The sequence below is a fragment of the Oratosquilla oratoria genome, chromosome 13, assembly GCF_046742065.1.
Source record: "Oratosquilla oratoria isolate Oo_2021 chromosome 13, ASM4674206v1, whole genome shotgun sequence".
NCBI lineage: Eukaryota > Metazoa > Arthropoda > Malacostraca > Stomatopoda > Squillidae > Oratosquilla > Oratosquilla oratoria.
The window spans coordinates 23,565,442-23,585,441 of record NC_134789.1 but is presented as its reverse complement, the minus strand read 5'-3'; the positions used below and the strand labels follow the sequence as shown (position 1 = coordinate 23,585,441).

General features: G+C 40.9%; 2 protein-coding genes across 2 annotated transcripts in view; one reads left to right on the top strand and one right to left on the bottom strand.

Annotated features, from left to right (window-relative positions):
• The window catches only part of Cad99C (cadherin 99C), a 143,427-nt gene extending 126,654 nt beyond the window's left edge, over positions 1-16,773 (top strand). Inside the window, exons 17-28 of the mRNA XM_076196959.1 lie at positions 1,937-2,050; positions 2,367-2,610; positions 3,781-3,935; positions 4,587-4,739; positions 7,752-7,976; positions 9,099-9,207; positions 11,193-11,346; positions 11,846-11,945; positions 12,209-12,348; positions 12,495-12,600; positions 14,746-14,857; positions 15,199-16,773. Coding sequence (XP_076053074.1) covers positions 1,937-2,050; positions 2,367-2,610; positions 3,781-3,935; positions 4,587-4,739; positions 7,752-7,976; positions 9,099-9,207; positions 11,193-11,346; positions 11,846-11,945; positions 12,209-12,348; positions 12,495-12,600; positions 14,746-14,857; positions 15,199-15,473 — 1,887 coding nt within the window. The 3' untranslated portion in view covers positions 15,474-16,773. The remainder of the gene's footprint in view (positions 1-1,936; positions 2,051-2,366; positions 2,611-3,780; positions 3,936-4,586; positions 4,740-7,751; positions 7,977-9,098; positions 9,208-11,192; positions 11,347-11,845; positions 11,946-12,208; positions 12,349-12,494; positions 12,601-14,745; positions 14,858-15,198) is intronic.
• The window catches only part of LOC143032200 (uncharacterized), a 25,204-nt gene continuing 21,465 nt past the window's right edge, over positions 16,262-20,000 (bottom strand). Inside the window, exons 5-6 of the mRNA XM_076196671.1 lie at positions 18,569-18,684; positions 16,262-16,359 (exon numbers count right to left, since the gene is read on the bottom strand). Coding sequence (XP_076052786.1) covers positions 16,262-16,359; positions 18,569-18,684 — 214 coding nt within the window. The remainder of the gene's footprint in view (positions 16,360-18,568; positions 18,685-20,000) is intronic.

Below are 20,000 nucleotides of genomic sequence, written 5' to 3'. Positions count from 1 at the left end.
GTGAAAATCAATGTGAACAAGTTGCAGAAACACGACAAAGGAAACACGGACTGGAAGTGAAGCGTTTATTCCTGACGTTTCATCTATTGACTTTCTCAAAGGAATGAACATACTGGATACGTGCAGAGTTTACATACATGCTAACCCACAATTAAGAAAACTAATAATACAAAATAAAGTACCAAGAATAATAACTGGCCGCACTTAAGCAATATCAATGGAACATCAGCACTTAGAAACTAGAATCTTTCCCATAGAGCAGCATGTAAGAGTGCTAACCATACAATTATACGCAAGAACCCTCGAACCATCCCTCTCCTCCTACTATATCACCACTGAGCGCAATAAACAGAAAACAACTCCAGCAACATACTTTTCTGACACGTACAGTAACCTACCCCCTACACTACATAACACAACACGTCCCCACACACGCATGTACACTCAGATCATAAAATAATCATACCATGATAAACCTCCTAATGCAATACTTCACCAGGCTTACACAGCCATCAGTCCAACTGAGAAATAACTCCTAAGGCAAGTGGGACCCACACTACCACGACTGAGTTCGGTCACTACTCTGTACTGAAAGAGCACCAACACAAGATTGGCCTGACTACAGACTCCAACTGTCCCAGATGAAACCTTCGTGCAGAAGACCCAGGACATCTCGTTCTGTGCTTTCTCATTCGAACACTATCTAGAAAACACAATTTTTTCCCCAGAGTGACTTATGTACTAAACTGGTGGCCGTGACCAGTTACCTAGAGGCCGCGGATACCATGTAAAAGAAAAATCTGAGGTAACAGATTAATTAGATAAGCAGATCGAATTTTTTTTCCCTCTATAAGGAATTCCTAGAATTCGGAAATCCGGGCACAATCCGAGGAAAAAATTCTGAAATGTGTAAAAAATCCCGATAACAGAAACACATACATTCTAGTATATTGTTGAAAGGTATTTTCGTTACGAATATTAGAGCTTTCTGAATAGTGAATATTCCCGATAGAGAAAGGTATATTTGCAAGCGACGAACTAAACATCTACTATATGGTGACACTGTTGAGAAACACGAAAACAATCGGAATTGTCAAGTACCACCAGTGAGCAGATCATTAATATTACTCTGTACTGTACCAAGGCCATGTGTCCAATACTAGATATTGATTCTCTCCCACAGAAACTTCAAGTACAGTTGTAGTTAAATTTCAAGCCCCTCAAACTTTTCATTGTGCAAATAAATTTGTTGTTTATTGTTTTATAAATTTTCTATTTCAATATTTACTTCCTTGTATATCTACCTACCTGCCCATCTATCTGTCTATATAAAAAAGGCTTCTTCCCTTTATAAGGAAGGTATCTAACTAAAGCATGCACCCACTCCCACCTATTTCACTTCTATCCTCCACTCATTGTTTTTTTTTAACCTTGGCTCCTCTTGGACGCAAGGTCATCCCTGCCTCCCGCCCATTGCCCGGGTCAGAAGTAATGCAGCAAGACAGAATACATCCACAGCGATATATACTAATAATTTTATTCTATAACAGCATGTAATTAGAGATAGAAATTATATATGTATAGTAAACAAAACACCTGGATCAATATATTTGTAGCCCATTGTTCCTCTTCCCTTCTCCCCTACCTGAAGGGCACTTTGAACCCCTTCAAATACAGTAACGTACTTTATATATTTCATTCTGGCTAAGAATTTGGTGGAGGTTATGCTACTGAGAAGACAGACTAGGACCTCAAAGTGGTCTCAATCGAGCGAAAACATCATGTCATGGGTTACTCAGCTATATAAGAAAACAATTGCCTGTCATCAGCCAGATCAAAATGTATAAAGCTAGTCAAAGTACAACTGAAGGGTCAGCTACCTTTACCTAAAGAACCTGAACTGACAACTCCCTCTCTCTCCCCATCCCTCCTGCAGGTCTATTACGCTCTTGGGGGGATTGGCCTGGCCACCGACTACTTCGAAGTCGACCAGCAAGGCATCATCTTGGTTAAGGCCGACCTCAGCACGCAGCCCGAGGAGGACTTCCAGGCAAGTTCCCGTTCTCAGTTCACACATTCACTTTCTTCTGGAGTCCTTTCGCAGTGGCGTTTTACCCTTGTAATCATTCTAGCTACCGCCAGGTGACTTTATTCAGTTTGAGGGAATCTCCCTCCATAGAGAGTCTGTCATTTAACCTAAGGCTGGTATTCTATCTTTTATTCTGGTTGACGCCGGGCTATTCTGTTCGTTTCTGTGGTACCCTTTTTGGTAGCGAAGGGGCTCATTTATACTGAGACATAAAAGAGAAACAAGAAAAAAAAATGAGAAAGAAAAATATATATTAAGATATTCTTGTCTTCCGCAGTTGGAAGTCGTGGCTACTGACGGCGGAGACCCGGCTCTCTCGGGAACCCTGAACCTGTTGGTGACGGTGGAGCACCCGGTGACGCTGCCCCCGGAGGAGGGCGCCGGGTTCGCTGAGGCCGAGCACCTCGTCGAGGTCGAGGAGGACCTCAAGCCGGAGGGGATCGTCAAGAAGCTGGCCCTCGTTAACAAGCCCAAGGACGGGGCCGCCATCAAGTGTGACATCATTTCCGGAAACGATCTCGGTACGGGGCCAATAATGTGTCTTTCGATCTGGCAAACTAACATTTCACCTAATCTCATATAATTAGTATTACCATGGTTGCTATTACTATTATAATCATCATTATTACTACTGATATTATTACTACTATTATGCCTTTACTTAATAATAGTAATGACATCAATGATAATAACGATCATAATAATAATGATAACAACAATGATAATGGTAATTATGTGAAATTTGGTGAAAGCTATTTCTCCCTGTCTTCTCAAATTTCCGCAGGAGGGGACGGAGAGTTGGGGTCGCCAATTAGGTTAAATCGAATTGGTGTGGGTGTACTGTGCCTTACTGCATTGCTTCTGTCCCAGAGCAATGGACGGGAGATAGGGATGACCATTCATCCACAAGAAGACAAGATGAGAGGGAGGAAAGGGTGGTGGATGGGAGTGGAATGGGTGGGAGTGGGTGCGTGACTTTTGAATTGACCACTTCCTTTATAAAGGGGGGATGGGGAAGCCCTTGGTATGTAGATAGAATTACTATCATTATTGATATAATTACTATTATTATTACTATTATTATCATTATTATCATTATTATCATTATTATCATTATTATCATTACTATCATTATTATCATTATCATTATCATCATTATCATCATCATCATCATCATCATCATCATCATCATCATCATCATCATCATCATCATCATCATCATCATCATCATCATCATCATCATCATCATCATCATCATCATCATCATCATCATCATCATCATCATCATCATCATCATCATCATTATCATTATTATCATTATTATCATTATCATTATTATCATTATTACCATTATTACCATTATTACCATTATTACCATTATTACCATTATTATAATTATTACCATTATTACTATTATCATTATCATTATCATTATCGTTATCATTGTTATCAGTTATTATCATTATTATCATTGTCATTATCATTATTATCATTGTCATTATCATTATCATTGTTATCATTATTACTCTTACTACTATTCTTATCATCAATGCTATTGTTCTTTCTCCTATCACCATTATTTTTGTTATAATCGATGTTGAATATCATTTCCTTATCATCGGTACACCAGATCGAGTGGCATTTGTTATTCTATTCCGGCTACCGATACTTCAAAGCTGTTGTCCTTGCAGGTCACTTCGAGGCGCTGATGTCGACGCGACGGGAGTGCGAGGTCCGGGTGGCTGAGGGCGTCATCCTCGACCGCGAGACTCTGGACGAGTACCACATCGTCCTTGAGCTCGTGGCCGCGCGTGCGCGCATCGACTCGACCAGGAAGCAGACAAAGGTCTGTAGGGGTCGCCAACCTATGTTGAAACACACATACACACACACACACACACACACACACACACACACACACACACACACACACACACACACACACACACACACACACACACACTCACACTCACACTTACACTCAAACACCCACACAATCACGTGCGCACACACACACACACACACACACACACACACACACACACACACACACACACACACACACACACACACACACACACACACACACACACACACACACCCACACACACACTCACACACCCCCACACGCGCGCGCGCACACACACAAACACAAATAAACAGGTGCGCACGCACACGCCCATACATATACTGCTCTCATTGAGCAAGGGGTTGGATGTGTAGAGTAAGGTCACAACTTTACCCATAGATCGAACTATATAAGCTCCTAAGTTCTCATCTGGGAAGGTAAAAGATGTCGATGACGAGGCAATCATGCACCCTAAGAACCATGGTAGTAGATTACACAAAGAATATACTGTGTGGTGGTGATGATATAAACCCATTTTCTCAGTAATGGAATAGTCCCGGTGACAATTTCAATATATGTTGCACATTCATTTTCTGTGGAACGCTGAGCCCTTTTCATCCACTACTGACGACGACCCTTCCCCGGCAGATGACGATTCACCTTCAAGATGTGAACGACAACGCGCCCGTCTTCCAAGTGCCGGTGCCCGAGGGGCTGCGCGAGGGTGCCAGGTCCTCGAGGACCTACTACGCCTTCGTTAGCGAGGATGCCCGCATCCACACGAGCGTCATCACGGTCAAGGTGAGTTATAGAACTATAGTCTGTTCATATTATCTTGAAGGATAAACCGTGGGCTGTCGGTATCAGCTTGGTCGTGAAATTAGGCGAGATTGATATGTCCAGACTTACCTCACGGAGAGCCGTGATAAAGAAATATGAGAAATATGTCTCCTCTAGTCTTGTCTGTCTATAGACCACGGTATCTCGCCAAACTTTTTTCAAACCACTTCAACCCAGGGTCGTATCCTACAGGTTTCATTATGACTTGTGCCTCTGGCAAACACTCTTATATTTACCTCCCTTATCACCCTCTTCCACATACACTATGAACAACCCTGGCGACATCACAGTCCTGACGTAGACCCACCTTCACCTCAATCCATTTACTTTCTCTATTCGATACCCTCACATATTCCATACTATTTATGTTAAAAAATCTATAGACTTCCCTCCTTCCATACACCACAACACACTACACAATATTTCTCTATTAATCCTGTCATGTTTTCTCCAAATCCTTTATAGCCCAAAACATATTTTATCTTTTACCAAAAACTTTCCTTAAATATCTTATTGCAAATATTTGATCTACGCACTCTCTTCCTCTCCTAAACCCACAATGATCATCTCCAATTAATCCCTCTGTTCCCCTTTTCATCCAATAAATCATCTTCCATAAACTTTGGCAACTATACCTAAATCAACTACAGCCATGCTTACTCTCCTTTCTCTTGTATGATGGAACTATACATGGACTTCTCCAATCCATGGTGCACTTACTTCCCTTATGTGTGAACGTGTGAACGGGATATTTGGGGTTTAACCAACGTGTTCGACAACCAAATACTTCGTTCACACGTTCACACATCACTTTAGACACGTGTCTGTCGAACCGCGTTCGACGAACCGTTAGACTGTGTAAACTCCCTCTTAGATACACATCAATCTCACTGACCAGTTCATTATAACTACACCCTTCGTCAGAGGACCCGCATGACAACCATCCAACCCAGGTGCTCTTCCAGCTTTCATCTCTGTAAAGCAACTTGTACCAACCCTTTGGCTATAGCCTTACTATTTCCTCTCCTATCAATAATTTTCCTCTCTCCCACTGCTACGAACAAAACCTACCTGTTCTCCTCTATGTTCAACTCTACCTAGCTTCTACTTAACCACTTTCATTTCCATTAAGACTTGTCTATCTGTTCCCTTTACTCTCTCCTCTATACCCGACTCGTCTCACCACGCTCTTTCTACTTCCATCCAAAACATCTTAAAGTAAAATAAATAAATAAATAAATAAATAAATAAATAAATAAATAAATAAATAAATAAATAAATAAATAAATAAATAAATAAATAAATAAATAAATAATAATTCATACGCATACTTCACCTCACTCGCTTTTCTCTTGGCCTCTCGTACCTTACGATTCTCTTTCATTTTCTTTCTTCTATACCTTTCATGTGCTTTCTCATTTCTTCATTACAGCCATTACTCATATCCTCGCCTCTTTTCTACCACCACCGTCCTCACGCTGAAACACACCTACTCTTCCTGTACTCCCACTTCTCTTTTACCTTTCACTACATTTCATAACTGGTATATTTTCTTTCTGACCCAGGGCGGTGGACGGGATGCAGGGATGACCCGTCATCCAGGAGGTGCCGAGATGGGAGGGAGGGGGGAGGGTGGAGAGGAGTGGAATGTGTGGGAAGTGAAATGGGTGGGAGTGATTTCTATGCCTTTTTCTTTTTGGCTACCCACCGTGTAAGGGGGGAAAAGCCTTTGGTATATGTATGTATGTACTATTCATCTTATTCGCTTTAAGCACCTGTGTCTCATTTCCTTTTATTTTTCCCCATTTTACATTACTCTTAATCTCCCTTCCAGTAGATGATGATAAAGAATCCCATCATTCTCCTCTAAATACACACACTTGTTTTGGACACTACACGAGACTAGCCACAAGGATAGAAACAGTAGTAAACTATAGTTTATAACAGTCCTTTTAGAGACCACTACAAAATTTGTTAATGCTCTCTCAAATACTCTCCCACGAAGCACCCTAGTTCAAGTATACTTATACTTATCTTTCTTCTTAAAAACCATGTTTGCTCTCATAATTTTCCTTACAATTCATATATCTAAATCCTCTATCGTTCCTTCCTGCCACATCATACCTCTCCACCACTCCATCCACTGGCTTATGTCTTACTCTAGCATTGAAATTCCCGAACAAAGCTTCGTTCATATTCTTCCCAAAGATCCATACGCTTATTTCAATAATTCCAAAACGCCTCTCTCTCCTTACTTTTCTTACTACCAGGGCCATACGTACTCACAAATGGCCATATCCCCGTTACCAACTAAATAAGACAAATAATTTGCACAGTACGTCACAAGGTTTGAGCTAATCTATTTCATACAATTCCTCTTTTGTACCTGATGACACTTTTTATCTCAGTGGCAACCCCTAGATAACAAATTGGTTATCGCCTATTTCGAATTACTCTTTCATCACCGGGTGGCACGTTCTCTTTTATTCAGCATGGCGTCGGACTGTTCTAATGATCTTAATGGGAGTCCCACAGAGGGTAATATCTGGCCTTGGGCAGCGATGCCTTTCTTACTTTCGCGTTGAAATATTAGACTCTCGTAAGCTGCCTCACTCTGGAACAGAAACAGCTGTCTCAGAACTGCTTCCTATCCTAGACTCACAGTCTAGTGTGTTGCCGTCTTTATAAAGGGTATAATCATTCATGGCATGACAGCATGTACCCTCACCCACAATAAGAAGGAAATAGAAGGTCGCGAGTCAGTGGTTTGCATGAAATCTTGTTCTCCACCCTGTCAGGGTAAATTGCTTTAGTCATCGTCTAAACACTTATAAGTTTTCTAATGACATATTAGCTTCATTTCATTGTGAATCTCTAACCATTTTATTTCATTACTAGTGAGCATGTTAGCCCTATTAGCTCTTTCTATTGCAAGCTGTTTCAACACTTTTTCTGGTGGTTCTACCTCGACAGGCGACGGACGAGGACCTGGAGGAAAACGGCCGTATCAGCTACGAGATCCTTCCGGAGAGCAACCGGGGCGGGTTCTTCAGCGTCAACTCGGAGGCTGGGGTCATACGGACGGCGCGGCTGGTTTCGGAAGCCTCCTCCAATCTTCTGCCCTTCAACCTGACGATGGTGGCAGTGGATAACCCCATCAACAAGGAGGACTATTTCATGGACACTGTCCCAGTTGTGGTACGTAAGGAAGAATCACCATAGAATATATATATATATATATATATATATATATATATATATATATATATATATATATATATGTATATATGTATATATATATATATATATTGTCTGCCGTCAGACGATTCTATTCAGTTCGGGGGGAGATCACCACAGGCGTTTTTCCCTTCTAGCAGCCTTGCTGTGTATGTCCTGTGTCTTGTCGCATTGCTTTTGACCCAGGGTAGTGGGCGAGATGCAGGGATGACCCGTCATCAAGGAGGAGCCAAGAAAAGAGGGAGGGAGAGGTGGTGAAAGGGATTAGTATGTGTGGAGATGAAATGGGTGGGAGGGGATTTATGCCTTTGACTTTGGCTACCTCCCTTGTAAGGGGGAAAAAGCCGTTGGTATATGTACTCGTATATGTGTGTATGTAGCTACCGTCAAGTTATTTCAGTGATCTCCGTGGCAACCGACTCGATAGCGAAGGGGTGACTCGTACTACCTCTCTATACTAAAGCCTTCTGTATTGGATGCCAGGTTATTTCATTCATCTTCGTAGCACCTTCCTCAGATGAATAAAACAGATTGCTGCCTAGGTGTGAAGGTGAGAGGCTTACGCCTGGAGGCATGTAGCTGCGGCCGAAGCTGTCACCTTTGCCTTGTGAGATTAAACTGTTGGGGCAGGTAATAGACAGCCACTGCTGGGAATCGAAGAGGAGGACTGGATTCAAACCTACAACTAAGTGAATTCAAGACAAGCACTCTTCCGACTACGCCACAAGCGCTGCTTGACATAACAATAATTTGTCACTCCTCCCCGTAATGATACTGTTAAGTGGTAAAGATAAATGATGAATAGGGTAAGGAAGGCATAGGTAGAAGAATAAATGAATAAGAAATGAAACAACAACAAAATAACACATGAAAAAAAGATGGAGGTCTTCTTTAACTGAGGATGTGCTAGGTGTTCACATTGAGACAAGTGAGAAATACAAAAGACACATACTGGGTGGAACCCAGCCATTTTCATTGCTTTGGAGAAGGTATATAACATAGTATGTTCGCATTCAATAGGGTCAATACATATTCCGAAACAATTTAATTCTTGTTCCTGATCTCCGCCCTTCCCTTCGTCAGGTGAATGTGGTGCGACCCGAGCACCGCCTGGTGCTGGTCGTGGAGGCCCCGCCCGACCGTGTCAGCAGTAGCCAAGGAAAACTCATTCACTTCCTTCAGGAGCAATCCAGTAAGTTTATTTTTTATCAGTTCCATTTTATGTAACTTTATTTCTTCGTTCTTTCTTTCTTAATCTACTTTTTATTTATACAATTATCTATTCATTCGTGTATTTATTTATTTACTTATATATGCATTTATTCATTAATCTACTTGTTTAGTCATTTATATACTTATTTATTAAGTGAGATGAAGTGTTAAAGGAATATGGTGGATGGAACGAGGATAAATAAAGTAAGAAATAGAGTGATGAAGCATAGAGCTGGTGTAGAAGGAGAGCTGGTAAATAGGGTAGATTAGAAAGTATTGAGATGGTTTGGGTGTATGGTATTGTTATAGCCAACCGTGAATCGAATGAGACTTTCAAATCTCCCGCCTGCTAACATCGAAGTTTTGAATTCGTCTCATCACCCCCAACGTATAACCAACGTTGGTCTTTGAATCATGACCATGAAACTATAAAGCAACGCCCCCCTCGACTATATAAAGGGGCCGGCCCTCAGCCGACTCTCTCTCTTACCTACAACCGCTGTTGATTGTGCACCAAGTATTACACAAGTATAGTGTAAACCATTAATCTTGGACATCAGTAATTTTGTTTCTTTATTTGTTATATGTAATTTACTAAGAAATGTATTATTATGTTCAGTTTTTCCAAATACTGTGAGTGTATGCTTGTAAATGTAAAAACAGTAAAGCTTTATTTTTTCACTTATCGTAAATATAGATTATTTAAGTTTCGTGCAGACTTCTATCTTACCCATCCACCCTTATAATCTTGCTTACATCCAGTCTTATATATGCTTTTCATCGGAACGTACCTTAAACTATCTGTATTCTCTATATGTTCCACTTTATTGTTACGGGCTTGCTCCCAAACTGGAACTCAACTTACCCCTAGACTCGAAATTAGTTACATACTTTCCATCAACTCAGGTCAAACCTAGCAAGCCCATGGCAGTATGAATGAGCGAGACTAGCAAAATGAATATGGGAAGCAGAAGTGGAGGAAATAAACTTGAGGAGGAGACCAAGAATGAGGTGGATGGACGAAGTGAAAGGGGAACTGGATACAAGAGAACTATCTGTCGAGTTAGGACGATAGTGGAAAAGATGAAAATAAATGGAAAGTAGTTGTACATGGATGAGGAAATGACACGGCTCGACGGGGTTTCTTCTTGTCTGTTCCTTAAACTTCTTGACTGGATGAGGAGGGGCGTTGCCATATAACGATGTGGTGGGCGTAAAACAGCACCAGTTGTCGGGTCCTGCTGCCAAAGTGCTGGGTCGTGTTACAATACCTTTGATTCGAGCACTGTGACCGGGAACAGGGATGACCTTTCGTCCACGAGGTGCTAAGCTGGGTTGGACAACAAAAGGGCTTTGATTTGTTTGTTTGTTTGTTTGTTTGTTTGTTTGTTTGTTTGTTTGTTTGTTTGTTTGTTTGTTTGTTTGTTTGCTGTTTGCTTTTTGCTTTTTGTTTGCCTGTTCATTTATCTCCTTATTGATTATCATGTAAGCATTTCATCCCTAAAGTGCTGGATTGGGGGATAAAGTGAATTAGTCTTTTGGCATGGGCGTATGTTTTGGCAGGGCAACCTTTTTATTTAAGGGCAGCTGAAGCCATAGTATATGTTTGTAGCCGAATATTTCAATACCTTCAGCTTGGTGATGTAGATACACCTTTTAGATTTTATTTTGGTAAACGGAAAGCTATTTAATGCAGCAGAGGAAACGAACATGCATGAAAGGGGTCTGAGTCAAACGAGTTTCCTTTTCAGAATGGAGATCTCTTCCTCAACTGCAGAAAATAGCCTCCCACCCTTAGCAAAAATTAAATTCCCAAACCACGCCACTAAGGTGAAGGTATCAAAAGATTATCTTACGGACGAAGTCTTCCTGGTAGTTTACATTTCCTCCGTGCTACTTTGTGTATCAACAAGATCTTCTGGTATATCCAGTAATACTGACTCCAGATGTGTTCCTCACTTACAGAGAAGATCGTGGGTATCGAGCGCGTCGAGTCCCTTCAGTTCGTGGACATGAACGGCACCACCACCCGGGACGGCAACCGGACCGATGTCTGGTTCCATGTGGTCGAGCCCAGAACAGGACGCATCCTCGAACGTGACCACCCAGCTCTAAATGCGTAAGTCCCGGGAACCAAGTTAATCAGCCACCATTAATGTGTGTGTACGTGTGTGTGTGTGTGTGTGTGTGTGTGTGTGTGTGTGTGTGTGTGTGTGTGTGTGTGTGTGTGTGTCTGTGTGTCTGTGTGTGTTCATATACAAGCCATATATGCGTGTTTACTGATGGAGTTAAGGTTAGAATCATAATCCCTCTACAGGTTTTGTTGAGGGCAAATCCAGGCGATTTTATTCATCTTAAAGCTGGAACACGTAAAGAAGAAGTTATGGTTACCTTAGCCCCTTTGCTACACCTCTAGTAAATTGGTTCAGCTTAATATTAAACGATTTTACTTTACTTTTGGGCAGAGATCCATCCTAAGACTTTCTTATTAATCTTTTACACTACTATACTCCCTCCACAATTTTTGTTCTGTCTAATGGCAGGTAATTCTGTTTAGCTTTAGGAAGGACCTCGCACTGGATGGGACTTAATACCTTTTGTCCATGTTCCTCCTACAGGTCGGTGACGGGCCCCAAGGCTATGACAAACTTGAAGTACTACTCGAAGTCGCTTCAACTCCCAATCAACAACATTCGCCCTCCAGTCCTCCTCGCTCCCGTGAGTAGCACCAAAATATATAAAGAAATATATAGCAAACATATGTCAAACAAGTGCCATGCATGCAGCAAATGTATAGCAAGCAAGCATCAAACATGCGGCAAACATGTCACCAACTTGCACAAAACTTGAGTAGCACCAAAATATGTACAAAAATAGGTAACAAACGTATGTCAAACCTTCCGTCGGGTTTGCCTTATGTTTGCGACGCTTGTGGACACACCCTCACAGTTTTTGTGACGTTCCTTCCCCTCACCTCGCAGGTCGTAGAGGTGACCAAGGACTCGTTTGGCAAGACCCACAAAGACCTGGCCGAGTTAGAAATCTCGCTCATCGTCCTCGCCGCCGTCATCGTCCTCCTCGGAGTCATCGGCATCGCCTACGTATGCCATCTGTGGTCTCGGTGAGTTGCTTCACTCAGATTTTTCAACTGATATTAATCAGAACTTCGATTCTACGAATCACTAGGTAGAGGTCTGTAATGCTGCCTCACAACGTGTATCGATCAATTAATACATAAGTTAATATATCATTATTTCCTTCCCGCAGTTATGTTGAGTATCGGGACGAGGTCAAGCCCGTCGTGGTTCTTCCGCCGCAGTACGAACCCGTAGGGTCTGTCATCGAGCCGATAAACAAGCAGTACGAGGTCCAGGTAAGTCCCGGTAAACAAATAAACATTTAAGTGCTTCATGCGGATGAGGAAACTGGTTTTACCGTCCTCTTTGGGAATCTAGACGCACACACGCACACAAACATGCACACAGAAATACACACAAACACACACACACACACACACACACACACACACACACACACACACACACACACACACACACACACACACACACACACACACACACACACACACACACACACACACACACACACACACACACACACACACACACAGTAACCCATAGTAAAGGTTTCCTCTCCTGAATGACCCCATTACAGGAAGTAGATGTCAAAAATGGGGTGAGGCATGGGAAGAGGCTAGGTCAGAGGGTTAATGGGGGTTCACTGGTAAGTAGGCAAGACGGATGATCTACTTGTATAAGAATATGTTAGTTCAAGTATTCTATAGTCTCTGAAAAAGGATTATACCTCAAATGTTAGAGTAGAAATTTATCAAGCTCTATCCTGTGTTCTTCAATTCTACCAGTAAAACACACACACACACACACACACACACACACACACACACACACACACACACACACACACACACACACACACACACACACACACACACACACACACACATGTATATATATATATATATATATATATATATATATATATATATATATATGTGTGTGTGTGTGTGCATGTATATGCATATATATGCATATATATATAATAATGTGTGTTTATGCATATATATGCATATATATATATATATATATATATACATATAATGTGTGTGTGTGTGTGTGAGTGTGTGTGTGTGTGTGTGTGTGTGTGTGTGTGTGTGTGTGTGTGTGTGTGTGTGTGTGTGTGTGTGTGTGTGTGTGTGTGTGTGTGTGTGTGTGTGTGTGTGTGTGTGTGTGTGTGTGTGTGTGTGTGTGTGTGTGTGTGTGTGTGTGTGCGTGCGTGAAAGATGGGAAAGGAAGACTCAAATATGAGTCAAATTTTATTTCTGACTAACGTCGCACTAAGAGGCATTTTCAGAGGAATAATAGAGGACGAAGAAAACATGGGGAATATATACACAAGCGTCAGGGGACGCGGACCTGTGAGGAGCTTTGAAGAACTTAACTAAGGTCACGTCTGTTTCGATGGGTTTTGTCCTGTTGGTCATTGCAATAACGAAAGTATAGTTTACAGGATTCTTTGCAGTAGCTGTGAGAGTTCTTATTATGGAGAAACGTATAGAGAGGTGACGAAAAGGCTCAATGAACATAGAGTGTTTCAGTTAATCATGTAAAAGTAAAGAGGCACTTAACAAAATGGGAGGCAGCAGAAGTATTGGACAAGAACTTGTCCAGACAGAAAAGAAAGGTACTTGAAGCACTATATCACTATGAACGAAAACACGAACCAAAGAATGGTTGACTTGAAATGGACAAAAACCACCGTGACAATAACGACAACTAACACAATCCCAGTAATACCCAGTAGGACAAAACCTCACCGGAGCAGATATGACAAAACCCCAACAATGACCAATAGGAGAAAACCCCGCAGGAACAGACGTGGCCCTGGTTGAGCTCTCGGAAGGTCCTCACATGCATCTGAAGAAACTTTTTTTTCTTTGGCGAAACTAATCAGGAATAAACTTGAATTCTCATTCTTATTTTCCTTACCCGCCTTTTCCAACTTATCACAGGCTTTTTCCAACTTATCACAGTGCCTCAACAAGTGATAGTGACTTAACCGATTGCGCCATAATCAGTTAAGTCACTATCACTTGTCACGTGCTAGCGGAGGTTCGAGCCCTTAGCTGTACCACGTTTCAATTTCTGCATGTATGCCTCCTCAAGGTTCTCGATGTTGATGGGTTAGAATTAAAATATTGTACAAATACTTTCCCGCGTTGTACACTTACCAATTGTAGTATCATGGTGGAGATGGCGCAATCGGTTAAGTCACTATCACTTGTCACGTGCCAGCGGAGGTTCGAGTCCTTAGCTGTACCACGTTTCAATTTCTGCATGTATGCCTCCTCGAGGTCTTCGATGTTGATGGCTTAGAATTAAAGTGAACTGTGGTTGATAAATGTAAATCTGTTCACTGGGACCCATTCAGTGTTCTGTGGACTTAGAGTATTATGACTTCTTTTCTGATCCCCTTGCAGGTTTTGAGCATGAGCGTACCCTTGGACGACGATTCCGTAACGGAGGTGCCCCTCGACAATGGGTCCCACTATTTCTCCATGGATAACGTCTCCTACATCACCAAGGAGGAGTGTAAGTAGCGCTTATGCCGTCTATCTGACTGACTGTCCGTGGCAGTGAAATGAGTCTGAAGTTCTCTCTCAATCTCTCTCTCTCTCTCTCTCTCTCTCTCTCTCTCTCTCTCTCTCTCTCTCTCTCTCTCTCTCTCTCTCTCTCTCTCTCTCTCTCTCCTTTTCATTTCGCTTTCTCGCTCTCTCGTGATGAGACTGCTTTGGTTCCCTCAAGTCTAAAGTGTAACCCAGCAGATAATAGTCATTAGATTGATTGATGAATATGTAAACAAATGATTAAATAACATGAAATTTTGCAACGATCTGGTGAAGCGATTGATCCTGACTTGTCTCCCCTTGCAGTGTCGGAGAATGCCCTGGGCTTTAGGGGCTCGCCCATGGCTCACCGCTTCCCCGGCATGGGCGATGGCGTCATGGTCATGGGTGACAGCTCGGGCGACGAGACGCCCAACATTCACTCGACAACAGCCCACAGGAACCCTTCGTACGAGCGGTTCGCTGACGAGGAGGACGACCACGGACCCCTCTCTATCAGCGCCACCAACGAGAACGTCATGTTTGGCGGACGGCTTGCCCCCATGGAGCGCTCGCCCATCGAAACGACCACCGAACTGTGAAAGACTTGAGTCACGAACTTAGTTTTCATATGCGGTTGTGGCAATTCTTTTTTTTACGCGGTTACAGCATTTTTTTACGCGGCTGTGGCATTCTTTATGCGGTTGCGGCAGTTTCTTACGTGGTTGCAGCTGCCTAGCTTGTTTGCCGGGGACGCCAAGTGCCACAAATGTGTTTTGATGTCATGATGTTACCCGTTCGTTACCGAGGGGGTGCCGCGGATATGAAAAGAATAGTCTGGCGGTAGACTGAACCAGTGATGAAGTGCCGGCACCCGCTACGGGAGGGGTTGATCGGAAGAACCTCTAAGCCCCTCGTGTACCGAACGAGTGTCACGATGTGAACGAACTTGGCGCCACTCAGTGTGAAAAAGGAAAGCGCCACATGGGAAGGGAGGGATTAATGTAGGTTTAGTTCAAAAAATCTTTTACTAGAACTTGGTGTTTTTTCTTATACGAATCATGTGTGGAAATTAGATATATATGCAATAATCAAGTGATGAATACAGAATAATCAAGGTCACACCTGATCAAAATAACTCGCCGCAGAAAGCACTAGAAAAAGTTAAGTTAATCTAAAAGTGGTGTTCTTAAATCGACGGGCAAGAAAGGCCCCCCAAAGGAAAAAAAAATCCAAAATAGATAAACACGAACATAGAAAACCATGAAAATTAAACGAAATAGAATGGAAAATTATCTGTGCCCTCCGCCGTCATAGTAACGAGAAGCGAGGTGCAAATATTATCTATTTTTTTTCAGCCATTTTCTTCTCTGCGAAGTGGCTAGGTTGATTAAAGACCGTAGGCATTTACTGCCGTAACACGCTGACTCTTGTGGGACTCGAAGTGCCTCTTGCCTTCAGACGATGACGACCGAGGATTGATTTCAACTTCAAAGGCGAAGTTCATGACATTTATTCATACTACATAATTCTAGACGTATAGATCTGAAACGAGTTCACTGTAATAGAACTGCGTCCTTCAAGACCGAATAAACATAAGAAGGAAGAAGAAGAAGAAGAAGAAGAAGAAGAAGAAGAAGAAGAAGAAGAAGAAGAAGAAGAAGAAGAAGAAGAAGAGGAAGAAGGAGAAGAAGAAGAAAAAACAAGAAGAAGTGGGAGGAGAAGAAGGAGGAGGAGGAGAAGAAGAAGAAGAAGAAGAAGAAGAAGAAGAAGAAGAAGAAGAAGAAGAAGAAGAAGAAGAAGAAGAAAAAAAAGAAAAAGAAAAAGAAGAAGAAGAAGAAGAAGAAGAAGAAGAAGAAGAAGAAGAAGAAGAAGAAGAAGAAGAAGAAGAAGAAGAAGGAGGAGGAGGAGAAAAAGAAGAAGAAAAAGAAAAGAAGAAGAAGGAGGAGGAGGAGGAGGAGTGAGAGGAGAAGAAGAAAAAGAATTAGAAGAATAAGAAGATGAAGAAAAAAATCAAGAAGAAGAAGAAGTAAAATGAGGAGTAGAAGAAAAAGGAGAAAATATTTTGTATTACATTTTCATAACTTCAGCACCGTCTACACTCGGGGCATAAGCGGACTGGAGATCCGAGGACCTCAGACGACGAGAGACGAGGATTATGCAGTGAAATTTAGACTGTCAGGACTCCAGTGTAAATGACTGGAAAAGACTACAAATAATTTAAAGAAGATTAAAAAATGAAATTTGAAATGCACTTGCTCAAGGACGCTTGTAAATGGTATTGTTGGTAGTTGTTGTAACTACGAAAAGTTGAAATTCTGAATAAATGTATCGTCAAACAATATTTCTATTGTTACTACGATTTGGAAATGACAGTCGCAAATATAAGTACATTGTCCATTATCTACTTTGAAACACACACGTACACACACACGCACACACACACGCACACATGGACACACACACACGCACGCACACACACATGTACACACAAAAGTAAACTTAATCTGTCAAACAAAAGTGAACCCATTTCTTATCTACTTTCCTCATTATTCAAGAGTCTACGGATGCAAACTGACAGTTTTGCACACAGGCAAGCAAGCGCACATGTAGTCACAATCCCATTCTCAAGCAGAACTTGGGACGTCATCTTAGAAATACACGAAATAAGAGGGGCAGCTGGGTGAAGGATCTGAAGATAATGTTCCACACAGCTTCAGTGCGTGCCGTTCCAGGCACTTTGTGCGTTTTGGGATATTTTGTGCCAATTTTGCGACGACCCCTGACAGCTGACTCATTCTTCGTGCATCTTGGCCGGAAATACAATTAGCCAGATTTTTACGTTATTTTTTTACTCAAAGTTTTAAAAAAAGAAAAGAAATAGCTGCCAGACACAGCGATATGAACGAAACATTTTGTAAATTGACAAGACTATTTTGGCCACATGTTCGCTTGGACACTGGAACTGTTGGCACGCATGGGTAGATGAACTGTTTTCTTCAACTGGAATACACATATATACAACAAAGGCAAACACGTCTACCCTAGTGTACCAAGTTCCTGTGTCCAACTGTACATTTTGATATTTGGTGCACAATTCATCATGCTAGTTTGTGAATATTTATGTATAATTTAGATACGGCTATATTTTGTTTTTACTACTTATTTCGTTGTTTTCTAAATCAGATACTCATATGTATAGAAGGGTTTGGTAGAAAAAAGGAGATTACGAGAATGTGTACGTGTGAGTATATGTGTGTACTGTATATAAATGAATAAGGTAGAATACACAAGCTACAACATTTTGGAAAGAGACAATTTTCCATTATGCCTATGAAGATTATAACTTATAAATATGTCCTAATTCATATATGTATTGATTATTTTTATTGTTTGTATACCTGTAAAGTCATGTATAGCTCTTTCATAATAAATATGTAAAGAAATGTACTGTTGAAACCTAACTGCTCTCTCCTTGATAAGAATCTGAGCACAGAGCAAAAATAATGCTTTAACTCTGAAAGGAAGGTTGGCTGTACCCCATCGATAGCAAAAGAATTACTGCAGAACACCAAATACCTGGAGAATAATATGAACGAAGTGAAAAATTTAATACAAAGATATGGAACCAAAAATCTTTAGGATGATTCATAATAGAATCTGATCCAAAAATCTAAAGTCTACAAAGTCTATTCACCTATAAGATGAGCCTGAGAGTGACGTTTTTTCATCCTCTCCGGGTATTCCAGAATCAATGTACTATTGGCGGCACTTATAACTGGTACACCTGTTGGACGAGAGTAAATGTGGCAACTGTGTGTTTGTTTACTCGGTAGTCAAAGTGTGAATGGTCTTAAAAAACACCATTATAATGGTCAGTTTACCATTTTCGGGATTTTTACTATATTTATGATGTTGATGTTATAATGATATCACGAATAAATCTTCACTGACCAATATCAACAGCATTAAGTTAGTGATTGATAGTGAGTAGCGTTCATATGTAGACCGGTATCTGCTCGAGATTATTGTAGGTAGATCTGTGCATGTCAATTCGTATTTTGCTATGGAAGGGACGCTGTAAACGGTGTGAGATGTGTGGATGTGGTGCGAATGCGTCCTATTCTTCATGATCGTTTAAAAAAAAACATTTGATCATGACCAAGCATAAAACTGCTTATATGCGATTAAGTAAAAAAAAAAAAAAAAAAAAAAAAAAAAAAAAAATATATATATATACATATATATATATATATATACATATATATTTATATCTTTTTCAACCACAAATCACTTTTAATTCCATGCCATTGCAATCGAGACTGAGAGTCGCTCGAAGGAGGCATCCGTTGAAAATTGAAACGTGGACGAGCCGAGGATTCGAACCAAGCTAACCCGTAACAAAGTTACAGTGACGTAAACCAATACGCTATCAAGATAGATCTCTTTATAGCGTATTGGTTTACATTACTGTAACTTTGTTACGGGTTAGCTGGGTTCGAACCCTCGGCTCATCCACGTTTCAATTTCCAATGGATGCCTCCTTCGAGCGACTCTCAGTCTCGATTGCAATGGCATGGAATTAAAAGTGATTTGTGGTTGAAAAAGATACTAATTGATCACTGGGAACCATTCAGTGTGTATGTACATATATATATATATATATATATATATATATATATTTATGTATATATATATATATATGTATATATATATATATATATATATATACACGTGGAGTTCAAAACGACAGCATTGTTGTAGTTCTTCAGCTTTTTCCTCATATTCTCGATTTTTCTGATTAGAGATTTGTCATTAACCGGGTGAATTGAAACTAAATCACTGTATTCTTCCATTTCTTTCCATTATTTGAGCTCAACGTTTCGTCTTCATGAAATTGTTTTTAAGAGTAAACTGAAATAACAAAAATTACATAATTACAGTAATGGTGACAAAATTACAAAAAATACATAATTACAGTAATGGTGACAATTGTGTGCAAGAACAATATTAGTAAAATATGAGGGATACAATATAAATGCAAATAAGATGGCAATGTTACAAGAAGACTTACATTTAAAGGGACGGGAGAGAAAAATGACAAGTCGGGGATGACAGATATATATAAG